Here is a 12,485-nt window from a genome sequence, read left to right as displayed (position 1 = left end):
GTGTGTGTGTGTGTGAGAGAGTGTGTGTCTCTGTGTGTGTGTGTGTGTGAGCAGGTCTGTGAGTCAGAAAGCACAGGAGTGCTTCATCTATCAGCTCTTTCCTCCGGCGTCTCCTCCGCTCTCTCCGCTCGTGTCTCCAGCCGCGGGGCTCCTGCGTGTCTCCAGCGTTCAGGCGTTACTCGAGTCCTCCTTCATGCACTCGGGACTCAAGCTCACGGAGGTGACCACACACACACCTACAGACACACAGTGTGAAATACACAGAGGCTCATCTGATCACGCGGCTGTTGTTTTCTCCAGGCTCCGTCCTGCTTGCCGCTCCTCATGCCCAGATTCGGCAAAGAGTTCAAGATGTTTGACGCCATCCTGCCCTCGCTGAGCCTCGACATCACTGACCTGCTGGACGAGAGTCAGAGCGCTGCACTCATTCACTCACTACTTAGCATTTTCACTTTCATTATCATATTTACATCATGTTAATTTTTATTATTTGTATTTATGATTAAATATTTGTAGCATTTAATTAAAAAAGTTATTCATTTGTATTTTTTTGCATTTATTTTAAACTAAATGTATATAATGGGATATTTATTTTATTTAAAAATATTTTTATTTCTTCATTATTATTATAAAAAGTGTTTATTTTTATTTTTTTTATTTGTTTATTGTTTATTCATTATTTTTTTATAAATTTTTATTAATTGATTTTCCATTATTTTTATTTATTTAGTTCCATTATTTATTTTATTATAATTTATTTAATAATTTTCTTATTTTTTATTAAATGTTTCCTTCAGTTAGTGAATTTTTGTTTTCATTGATATTCTTTGGTGTTTTATTGTTCTTTCGTATTTTAGCGTTTATTTTATTGTAAATATATGTAAGAAAACATTTATATTTGTAAATTAATTTATTTTTTATTTTATATTGTATATCAGATTTATTTTATTATTTAGAAAATATTTTTATTTGTTTATTATTTATTAATTATTTATTATTAATTTTCATTTATTGATTTTTTGCATTATTTATTTATTTATTCATTTGTAATATTATTTATTCAATTACAATTTATTATGCTTATTTGATGCTTTTATTGTGCATTTTTTTATTTAATATTTTTATTTCAAATACCTTTATTTCTTTATTATCACATATTTATTTTATAACAACTATATAAATTTGATAAACAAAGGTATAAATGTGTAAGTAAAATATTTTATATTTTTCTTCATGTAGCATATTTCATTAATGTATTGTTTATTTATGATTTTTGAAATGTTTATTATTGTGTGTGTGCAGCTCTGCGGCAGTGCAGTATCTGTCAGTCGGTGGCGCAGTGGGAGTGTCTGCAGTGTTACGAGGATGTTGACATCACACCTGGACAGTTAAAACAGTACTGCAACACCTGTAACACACAGGTAACACACACAGAGGCCCCGGGGCTGCTGGGAAGGGCCAGTTCACGGGGCCCGGCAACTGATGGATCTGTTCGCCGTCACCTGCATCGAGACGAGTCACTACGTGAGCTTCGTCAAACACGGACCCCAACCCACGGACTGGCTGTTCTTCGACAGCATGGCCGACCGAGAGGGTAATGTTTCATTAGATAATTCAGATTATATTTAAATATATCTAGTATTATTCATTTTTAATTATATTAAATATATTTATTAAATAAAACAATTCATATTTGATTTTTAATAATTTTATTAATTGAATAATTGTATTATTTTTTTTTATTTTATTTTTTTTATAATATTATTTTATTTTTGTTTTTATTATTTTATTTTTAATTTGCTTTAATGCTCATATTCTTTGAAAAACAGTTTTTTACTGTAGATTTAATCGTCTGTGTCTGTCTGTGTGTGCGTGTCTGTGTCTGTGTGTGCGTGTCTGTGTGTGCGTGTCTGTGTGTCTGTGTGTGTGTGTCTGTGTGTCCGTGTCTGTGTGTGTGTGTGTGTGTGTGTGTGAGCGTGAGTGCGTGTGTGTGTGTCTGTCTGTGTGTGTATCTGTGTGTGCGTGTGCATGTCTGTGCGTGTCTGTGTGTCTGTGTGTGTGTGTCTGTGTGTCCGTGTCTGTGTGTGTGTGTGTGTGTGTGTGTGAGCGTGAGTGCGTGTGTGTGTGTCTGTCTGTGTGTGTATCTGTGTGTGCGTGTGCATGTCTGTGCGTGTCTGTGTGTCTGTGTGTGTGTGTCTGTGTGTCCGTGTCTGTGTGTGTGTGTGTGTGTGTGTGTGAGCGTGAGTGCGTGTGTGTGTGTCTGTCTGTGTGTGTATCTGTGTGTGCGTGTGCATGTCTGTGCGTGTCTGTGTGTCTGTGTGTGTGTGTCTGTGTGTCCGTGTCTGTGTGTGTGTGTGTGTGTGTGTGTGAGCGTGAGTGCGTGTGTGTGTGTCTGTCTGTGTGTGTATCTGTGTGTGCGTGTGCATGTCTGTGCGTGTCTGTGTGTCTGTGTGTGTGTGTCTGTGTGTCCGTGTCTGTGTGTGTGTGTGTGTGTGTGTGTGAGCGTGAGTGCGTGTGTGTGTGTCTGTCTGTGTGTGTATCTGTGTGTGCGTGTGCATGTCTGTGCGTGTCTGTGTGTCTGTGTGTGTGTGTCTGTGTGTCCGTGTCTGTGTGTGTGTGTGTGTGTGTGTGTGAGCGTGAGTGCGTGTGTGTGTGTCTGTCTGTGTGTGTATCTGTGTGTGCGTGTGCATGTCTGTGCGTGTCTGTGTGTCTGTGTGTGTGTGTCTGTGTGTCCGTGTCTGTGTGTGTGTGTGTGTGTGTGTGTGAGCGTGAGTGCGTGTGTGTGTGTCTGTCTGTGTGTGTATCTGTGTGTGCGTGTGCATGTCTGTGCGTGTCTGTGTGTCTGTGTGTGTGTGTCTGTGTGTCCGTGTCTGTGTGTGTGTGTGTGTGTGTGTGTGAGCGTGAGTGCGTGTGTGTGTGTCTGTCTGTGTGTGTATCTGTGTGTGCGTGTGCATGTCTGTGCGTGTCTGTGTGTCTGTGTGTGTGTGTCTGTGTGTCCGTGTCTGTGTGTGTGTGTGTGTGTGTGTGTGAGCGTGAGTGCGTGTGTGTGTGTCTGTCTGTGTGTGTATCTGTGTGTGCGTGTGCATGTCTGTGCGTGTCTGTGTGTCTGTGTGTGTGTGTCTGTGTGTCCGTGTCTGTGTGTGTGTGTGTGTGTGTCTGTGCGTGTCTGTGTGTGCGTGTCTGTGTGTGTGTCTGTGTGTGTGTGCAGGAGGAGAGAACGGCTTTAACGTGCCGCAGGTGCGCTCGTGTCCGGAGGTCGGCCGTTATCTGAGTCTGTCGGTGGATGAAATCTCTCGTCTGGATGCCTCGTCGCTCAGAGATCCTGTCCGCCGCTTACTGTGTGACGCCTACATGTGTCTGTACCACTGTCCTCAGCTCTCGCTCTACAAATAACACTGCTTCTGCCTGTATATAAATATATATAAACATCACAGTGCAGCACAGGAGGAAGGTGTGACTGTAAATAGTTATTTTTGAAAAGATTTTTAACAGAATGCAGTGTATGCTTATGTATGTTTACAAATGTAAATGTTTAATTTTATAAACAGAAACTGAACTGTATGCTTGTGTGTTTTGTTGTGTTTTATTCTTTCTGATGGGCATCAAAATAATCATAAACTTTAAAAAATCTAAAACATTATAATAATGTCACTTACAAATAATCAAAAATATGAATGTAAAAGTGTTCTTATTTGATTTCTTTTAAATTAATAACATAATGTTTTTGGTCTAGTAAAATCATAAATGCATAAGTAATATGAATTTAAAAGATAGTACAGTAAATATTTAAATAATATTTAAACCGAAATAGTCGTTTAAAAACATATATATTCATACAGAAAAAAAATAGAGATTTTAAAAAAAGTTATCAATTTGCGTATTGGCTATTTATCACAGTATTTTTTTATTTTTTTTATTGCATAATAACAGTAACACAACATACACACAGAGGATCACAGTGTTTTCAACTATTATCAGTGACATTCATAAAAGCATCAAAGGAACAAACAGAAAAACAAACAATCGACAGGCCAGGGAATAACCAATAAGGGAAAGGATTGAAAAAATCTATACATCCTTTTTGCTTTTTTAATGTAATGCTTAAGTTCAATTTTAAATAAAGTAATGTTATGTTTATTATCAGTCCATTCTTTGTTTGTGTATATGGTATTTCTCATACATAATTAAATTAATCACCAAATTTTGCTCCAAACCCTTATTTTTATACAACAAAAATATATCTTTACGAGAGAATCGAGTCTTTAATTTGATACATTTAAATATTAGATATTCAATATGTCTCACTGGCTGAATCAAACGAACAACTTCATGCGCTGCTCTTTCTGTTTCTTTTAGGTCTCTGACGTCATGTGTTGGGGACGGAAGTGACGTCATCCGCAGCTTCCTGTGCGCAGAGCGGCATGTTTCCTTCTGATTTTTATTTGATCATTAAATCTGAATCGGTCTGATCAGATAGCATCTAATAGTTGTTATCTTTTGATTAACGGCTGATCGACGAGCGTCGGACGGTGAGATCAGTCTCCGATCTGTCCGTGTTTACCTGTTCGTTGTGTCATAAATAAAGATGTAAATGTAATATGATGCAAGTCATTCTGTTATATCTGTGATAATATGGTTGATAATCGTTGTGCAAAGTTCATCAGAGATCACATTATAGAGGAGAATGAGGAAAATCAACGAGAAACGGAGAGAATTGTTTGAGCCGCTGTTGTAAATTACTCTACAAACATATACCTTTGTTTACGTTTGTGTGTTGCTCGGCAACCACTTTGTAGCAACCACAACTGTTTCTGAGGAGCTACATTGTTTGGTGGAAGAATACTGTTTTTATTAATATCATTACACTTTATTTGCTCTGTTTTATTTTGTGAAACCTTACTACGTATATGGAATAACCGCTTCGCGTCGTACCTAACAACGCCCCTTCGCTGTTATAAATTCACGGTAAACCATGGGGCTTATTGCTTTATTTAGACGCTTTGTGTAACAATAAATCAATGCTTAAACATTCAGCTCGATCTCCAGACAGGTTCGGAGTGTGTGCGTGGCATGCTGTTGTGAAAGGTCTTGTATTCTCGGTTTCGTTCTCGCATGTTCAGCTGGATCCGACGCGATGACGTCACCGGGGGGCGGGGCCACGAGCAAGCGGATGCAGTGGGCGCTGGAGCTGAGATCTGAACCCGACCCCGGCCACTTCTTACCCAAACCCCGCATGCATACGTTATTATTTTTAAAGAGAAACCCGACCCGAACGTAAAAAGCATTGACGTGTGCACAGCCCCGCAGTCAGTAGTTTGATTTATTTAACATTTATTTAATTTATTATGACTTTATATTACTGCATGCCTGATGGATACAAGTTATTTCTGAGTTCGGCTTTCAGTTGTGACCAGTGGATTGTAACAATAAACGTGACAGCTTGATTTTTATTAACTCGATAGCCTAATAAATCATGGACTCGCTAGTGTGGTCTGCAACCTAATCTGACGAAAGGCTTCTGCACACAACAAAGAAAAGCTTTTCCTGAGGATTTCTGTGTGCGAGGTTACAAACGTGTGCTCCTTTTCTACACTACCAGTCAAAAGTTCCTGAACAGGAAGATTTTTAATGTGTTTTAAAGAAGTCTCTTCTGCTCACCAAGCCTGCATTTATTTGATCAGAAATACAGCAAAAAAAGCAGTAATATTGTGAAATATTATTATGATGTAAAACAGCTGTTTTCTATGTGAATCTCTGTTAAACTGTAATGTATTTCTGTGATCAAAGCTGTATTTTCAGCATCATTACTCCAGTCTTCAGTGTCACATGATCTTCAGAAATCAGTATAATATGCTGCTCGAGAAACATTCATTATTATTATTATTGTTAATTTGAAAAAAAAATTTCAGGATTCTTTGATGAATAGAAAGATCCAAAGATCAGCATGTATCTGAAATAAAATGCATTTATCACATTATACACTCCACCATTCAAAAGCTTGGAGTCAGTATAATTTTAATTTTTTGAGGAAAGAAATTATAGAAATTATTATTTTTACTTAGCAAGGATGCTTTAAATTGATCAAAAGTGACGATAAAGACATTTATAATGTTACAACAGATTTCCATTTAAGATAAATGCTGTTCTTCTGAACTTTCTATTCATCAAAGAAACCTGAAAAAATAGTCTGCACGACTGTTTTCAACATTGATAATAATCAGAAATGTTTCTCGAGCAGCAAATCAGCATATTAGAATGATTTCTGAAGATCATGTGACACTGAAGACTGGAGTAATGCTGAAAATACAGAGCAATAAATTACAGTTTAACAGATATTCACAGCGAAAACAGCTGTATTAAATTATAATAATATTTTAACAATTTTTACTGTATTTTTTGTATTTTTAATCAGATAAATGCTGGCTTGGTGAGCAGAAGAGACTTCTTTAAGAAACATGAAAAATCTTACTGTTCAGAAACTTTTGACTGGTAGTGTGTGCGTTCCTCAATCAACACAAGCGTGCAAGTGAACATCCAGGATAGTTTAAAAGAATTCGGGTCTTATCCGGTCCGTTTGGAGAAAGCACATTGATTTTAAATTAGCCGAGACGCTGATACCGAGACGCTCGTCGAAGTCTAGGAGCGGAACCCGCTCGTGTCTCGGGTGGGACCTCGTGAAGACCTCTTTAGCTCCGAGCTCTGCTCCTGACGCGGTCTTCTGTGCTCCTCTCAGCAGGATCCGCGGAGACAGGCAGAGTAAAGACGGAGAGGTCGTGTATCCGGTGGGATTCTCAGATAAACCCGTCCCGGACCCCAGCGTGCAGGAGGCTGACCGTGACCTGCTGGAGAAGGTGCTGATCTGAGCTCCTCTGCTCACACAGAACACAGTTATCATAGCTGACTAATACCATCAAACACAGCTGGATGCTTCAAAGAAACTTTCAAATGTATAGAACTATAAATTGTTAAAAAAAAATAACTTATTTTATTTCAGCAAAAAAGTGGCTGTCAGGAAATGAATGGGAAATATATAATAATATACAGTATATATATAATTCAGCATATTGTATAAACAACATAAAACGTCTGAAAATACAGAAAAAACATTGCACATCTGAAACAATTGTAAGTTTTTATTTATAGTTATATTGTTTAGTTTTTCTTGTGTTTTTATTTTTTTGGGATATTTAGATATTGTTCAGATATTTCAATGTCAATTTGAAATGTGTGTGTGTGTAGAGGTGCTGGGACGTGGCGCTGGGCCCGCTGAAGCAGATTCCCATGAACCTCTTCATCATGTACATGTCTCTCACTCACTCACTCACACTCACTCACACTCACACACACACACACAGTGTATTTAACATGAAACCTTTAACCCCCTCATGCTGATAGTTAAGTTATACTGATGATTTGTGTTAATGCTGATCTCTTGTGTTTAGATTTGTTCTGTGATTTTCTTCAAATTAATAAAGTTTGTTTAATGTTTTGCTGCTCTGAAGTGGAAGTTTGACTATGGATGTGACTTTTTACGCACATTTAATTGTTGAAATTTTTTTTTTTTTTCTGCATAGGTGAAATTAAAATTTGAGTCATATTTCACCCTAAATGCAAATGGGAAAACAATAAAAACTTGATTGATTTATATCTATATATATAGTTTTTAATATACAATTTTAGCTTAATGTAAAAGAAGGATATATAAAGATTTTATTCTTATAGACATATTTAAAATAAACATTCCTTGTTTGGGTGAAATTATATTTAAACGACATGTCTGGGTCATATTTCACCTCTAATGCAAATGGCAAAACAATAAGAAATTGTTATATATATATATATATTAAATGTATTTTTATATTTTGGCTTAAAGTGCAAGAAGGATATAAAGACATTAAAAACATTTATGTTAAGTACATTAGTTATATATATGTATGTGTGTGTGTATATATATATATATACACATGCATACTTAAATTATTACATTTATATATATTAAATACATACTTCTACATAAAGAGTGAATCATATTTAGTTTAGGTGAAGTTAATATCTGAATCATATTTCACCCCAAATGCAGTTTTTTTTAAAATCATATTAAAATCTTTTTGAATGTCAAATTTTAGCTTAAAGGAAATAGGAAAGGAAGATATTTGAAAGACATATTATAGACGTATTTATTATTAAAGACATATAATTGTTTTTTTTATATATATATTAAAATCGGCTTGAAGTAAAAGAAGTATAATGAACACTATTATTATAAAACACTACAAGTCAAAGTTTGGAAGTTGTTCTCATTTTCTCTGTTTTTTCTGAGAATTGTTGATTTGTTTTTATTCTTTTTTTTTGAAGTGTTTCAGAACGAAACTCTTTCTCTGGATAAGGGACGAGAATGCTTGAACGCTTCGGATCATTTGACAACAGAGAGTGCAGCTGAGCTGGATGTACTAGTTGAGCCTGATCTCAGCCGCTCCTCTGATGTGTGTGAGCTCAGATGAGGAATGCTGGAGAGCAGGGCCTCCGCCCAGACGGGTTTCTCTGGAGCTCAGCAGCAGACTCAGAACCAAACGGACTTGTTTGTGTGAGAATGGAAGCACTCAGCACACAAACATCTCTTCTGGGGTCAGTGAACTCTCAGAGAAACACAGAAACATCATCCACAAGCGGAGAGAAGAAGAAGGAAAGCTTCACGTGGATAAAATATCTATCAAATCTAATAGGAGACTTGTGGCTTTGTGGAAGCGGACGAGGAACTTTTAGCAGATACTCTAAAAATCCTTTCCCTTCCTAAAGGGTTTTCAATAGAAACGCCAGAAATATGAATGACTCGTCACATGACTTCAGGGTTTTATGACAAATATCTATATTTCCGGGTGCCCCTGACTGTTGTAGGCTACCAGTTCATTTGACATTTACAAATATAGATTCACATTACAAGAATAGAGTTTGTCGTTTATAGCCTAAAGAAACTTTATCGAACACAGTTTCAGAGAAAATATGAATATTCACTACATTTTTGTAGTTAACTGTAGTTTGGAAGTGTTTGTGGTGGTATTATTGTATTTATGCAAAAACAACACAATTAGACACATTGACTGATTTTTGGATCTTTATTTATGCCAAATGCTTTAAGATCAAGTATATACAGAAATATATATATATATAAATAATTTTATATTTAAAATGTATTGTAAATTTTGAAATGTATATATATATATATATATATATAAAATCCAGAGAAAAAACTTTTACATGGATAAACATTGAGAGAGACTGTCATTTTTTACTTTTTTAAGGTTTTATAATCTATCAGAAAAATTGGATTCTTGCCTAAAAAATGTACATTTATGTGTAAAAGAATCAGCAAGAATAATAAATCAGTGAATACTGTACTTAATAAGAGAGTTTGTGATGAAGAAAGACTTGAGTGAGAGACCAGGGCGCGTTTCAGTGGGCGGGGTCTCGTTGATTGACGGCTGTGTGCTTAAGAGGGCGGGGCCAAGCGTGCGTTTAGTGGGCGGGGTTCAGCTCGTAAAGCTTCAGGCTTCTAGTTCAGTGTTTTATCAGATGGGTTCGGCTTCGTTTCACACAAATACTCCTTAAGCTTCCTTTTAGTATCACCGCCTTCTCAATTTTTAATCCAGCCATTTGTTTGGGATCTTTGACTTCTTTTGCACACTACTCCTGGCTGCGATTGATCGGTTTACTGACGTTCATTTCGCGTTAGGTGATGATGATGATGATGAAGACGCATCCGTTCGCGTATGAAGTGAATGTAACAGCAGCTCAGCGGATTCGGGTAAGATCCTCTCAGTCATCCTCACGCGTTCGCCTGCGCGCACGTCACAAACATCACCATGGTAACCGAAGTTTCCGCCAAGATTGTTGTTACATTGAAACTAAACCCAGCAGTGAACGAATTTAACAGAACTAAACGCTAAATGTAACACTTAAATGTAACGCTTAAATGTAACGCTTTAGTGGAGCGGCCCGCGTGTTTGATATTCTCCTCCAAAGCCTTTGCCAAAATATAAAAACAGCTAAATATAATAGTTCACAAGGGTTATTTGTCAAGTATTTATTTTGATTGTATTAAAATAAGACCTATTTGTGCTTTAAATGTAATTTAAACAGAAATATGTCAACTCTGTCTTGTTTTAGGTGAAACATTGTATTGTAGCTTAACTGCAACCACAATGTAGTATTGTAAAATTATATATATTTGTGTTTACTGTCATCTTGAAAGTCTCATATTAATTTAGTATGGGCTTGTAGGCAACTGAATCGGTTGTATTTTGGCTGAAACTGTGGTTACTGTGTTCATTTTTCAGTATTTCCTTTTATAATTATGACTTGCTAGCTTATTTCAGCTTACATTTTAAGTCAAGTTTAAACATTATATATGGCTGTATTTTATTGTATAGTTAGTTAATATAATTTTGTGTGGCTGTACATTATCCCACTTATTATACAAGTACTTTACCAAATAAACAAATAATTAAGAGTTTCACTGTGAGAAGAAACCTCATAAACCAGTCTAAACTAATCATGGGCATTTTCAGAAACCAGCTAAACCAGTCTGTAAATTGGTTTGTTGCTGGTTTAAATTGGTTTGGTAGCTCTAACCAGGTTGAAATCAATCAACCATCTAGATCAGGGGTGTCAAACTCAATTCATGGAGGGCCGGAGCTCTGCAGAGTTTAGATTCAACCCTAATTAAACGCACCGGATCCAACCAATCAAGTCCTTCAGGCTTATTTGAAAACTTCATGGTATGTGTGTTGGCACAGGACTGGAACAAAACTCTGCAGGGCTCCGGCCCTCCAGGAACTGAGTTTGACACCCCTGCTCTAGACCAACTAAAGACACATGTAGACTAGATAGAAATGGTCTAGTTAGAATCGCAGTCTTTCTATCCAGTGAATTCCATTGAAACCCCTTCTTTCTGTCTCAGGGAATCATTCTGGGCATCGTTCTGTTTCCTGTCCGCATCACCCTCGCCACCCTCTTCTTCCTGCTCATGTGGCCCATCGCTCGGCTGCAGTTGGCCGGTCTGTCGGAGGCGGAGCGGGCGGAGCCTGTGCGGGGCTGGCGTCGGTGGCTCTTCCATCACATCATGCTCTTCCTCTGCCGCGCCGTCTTCTTCTCCGTGGGCTTCCTGTGGATTAGGGTCAAAGGGCGTCAGGCGAGACTGAAGGAAGCGCCAGTTTTAGTCGTAGCACCTCACAGCGGCTTCCTGGACATGCTGGTGTTTTGCGCGACGGGTCTGCCGATGGCTGTGTCGCGGTCGGAGAACTGCAGACTACCCGTCATAGGAGGTGAGGTCGAGAAGTTCCTTCAACAAAAACCCAATCCAGAACCCACTGGCTTTTGGGTTATTGCAAAAAAGAAGCTCTGTAAGCGGAAAAAGCTTATGGTTCTTGCACGTTTTGTTTATCGTGATAATATTCACCAATTAACGCAACTTTTGAAGCCTAAATACAACCGTCAGACGTAAAAAGGTGAACACAGGCTACAAACAAACTACACCACCAATGTCACCATAACTTTATATTTAGTCTTTAAGAACATTTTATCTAAAATTGGAGTTAGAGTCATTTGCAAGTGTGTAATTATCATCTGTAAAAGTAATACATTTCTCATTAAACAAGACTTCTTTTTAAAAAGTAACGGAGATCTGTTGGAAGTTGTGTTTTCAAACTTTGAAGCATCATACGAGACATTTAAATATAGAGACTGGAGTGACGTATTGAGTTCCATTCCGTTTATTCCTTAAATGTTCTTGACTTGGTTTTACCTTCATCAAACCTGTAGAAACCCTGAAGACAAGAAAAATCACAATCTTACTGATGGATTTAATGTTGTAGAAGCAAACATGAAAATATCTTGAGCTTGTGTTCAACGCAGACCTTATTTCAGGCGTTTAACCACACACCCATTCAAAAAACCCATTGACTTCAGGATGATGGAAGCAGAAAGTGCTAAAGGTTTTGGCCAACAAAAGTAGATAATCTCTGCTGCGCTCTATAGCAGCTTTGCCAGAGAAAAGAACAAAAATCATTCAAATCGAACATCAATCAATAAAAATCCTTCTGTAAGTCTGCTTATTTTGTTTTTAAGGAAATTTGGATAAAAGCATCTGCTAAATGAATAAATGTTAATATCTCCATGTGTTTTACTGTCTGTCAAATTCTGTTCAAAAATGATCTAAACCCAGGCTCTAATGACTCTCTGCTGATCTGTGTTTGTGTTCCAGCGCTGTTGGAGTTCAATCAGTCCGTGTTAGTGAGTCGAAAAGATCCTGAATCCAGGAAGAAATGTGCGTCTCAGATCTGTGAGAGAGTCACGTCTGACGGCCGCTGGCCTCAGGTAAACACATGCACTCACACACTCTCTCACTCGCATGCTCGCTCGCTCACTCACTCACGCACTCACGCACACACACTCACACACTCACACACTCACACACTCACACACTCACT

At 37.6% G+C, this 12,485-nt stretch overlaps 2 protein-coding genes and 1 long non-coding RNA gene across 4 annotated transcripts in view; all 3 read left to right on the top strand.

The window, feature by feature from the left end:
- The window catches only part of LOC107720500 (ubiquitin carboxyl-terminal hydrolase CYLD), a 13,602-nt gene extending 10,041 nt beyond the window's left edge, over window positions 1-3,561 (top strand). The window contains 5 exon segments of the mRNA XM_074560109.1: window positions 55-220; window positions 301-409; window positions 1,303-1,435; window positions 1,437-1,594; window positions 3,209-3,561. Coding sequence (XP_074416210.1) covers window positions 55-220; window positions 301-409; window positions 1,303-1,435; window positions 1,437-1,594; window positions 3,209-3,393 — 751 coding nt within the window. The 3' untranslated portion in view covers window positions 3,394-3,561.
- Window positions 3,562-4,413: 852 nt separating this feature from the next.
- On the top strand, window positions 4,414-7,311 carry LOC107720489 (uncharacterized). Of its 2 annotated transcripts, none has more exons than XR_001637619.1 (3): window positions 4,414-4,529; window positions 6,737-6,851; window positions 7,240-7,311. It is a non-coding gene; the product is annotated as an uncharacterized LOC107720489 (long non-coding RNA). The 2 variants fall into 2 exon arrangements; XR_001637618.1 differs by having other exon boundaries at window positions 6,734-6,851.
- Window positions 7,312-9,462: 2,151 nt separating this feature from the next.
- lpcat4 (lysophosphatidylcholine acyltransferase 4) overlaps window positions 9,463-12,485 on the top strand; it is a 7,838-nt gene continuing 4,815 nt past the window's right edge. Inside the window, exons 1-3 of the mRNA XM_016528227.1 lie at window positions 9,463-9,802; window positions 10,958-11,321; window positions 12,260-12,372. Coding sequence (XP_016383713.1) covers window positions 9,734-9,802; window positions 10,958-11,321; window positions 12,260-12,372 — 546 coding nt within the window. The 5' untranslated portion in view covers window positions 9,463-9,733. The remainder of the gene's footprint in view (window positions 9,803-10,957; window positions 11,322-12,259; window positions 12,373-12,485) is intronic.

The sequence above is a fragment of the Sinocyclocheilus rhinocerous genome, unplaced genomic scaffold (assembly GCF_001515625.1).
Source record: "Sinocyclocheilus rhinocerous isolate Xijiao unplaced genomic scaffold, SAMN03320098_v1.1 scaffold691, whole genome shotgun sequence".
Lineage (NCBI taxonomy): Eukaryota > Metazoa > Chordata > Actinopteri > Cypriniformes > Cyprinidae > Sinocyclocheilus > Sinocyclocheilus rhinocerous.
The sequence above is the reverse complement of the archived record's forward strand: the minus strand, read 5'-3'. Positions and strand labels throughout refer to the sequence as shown.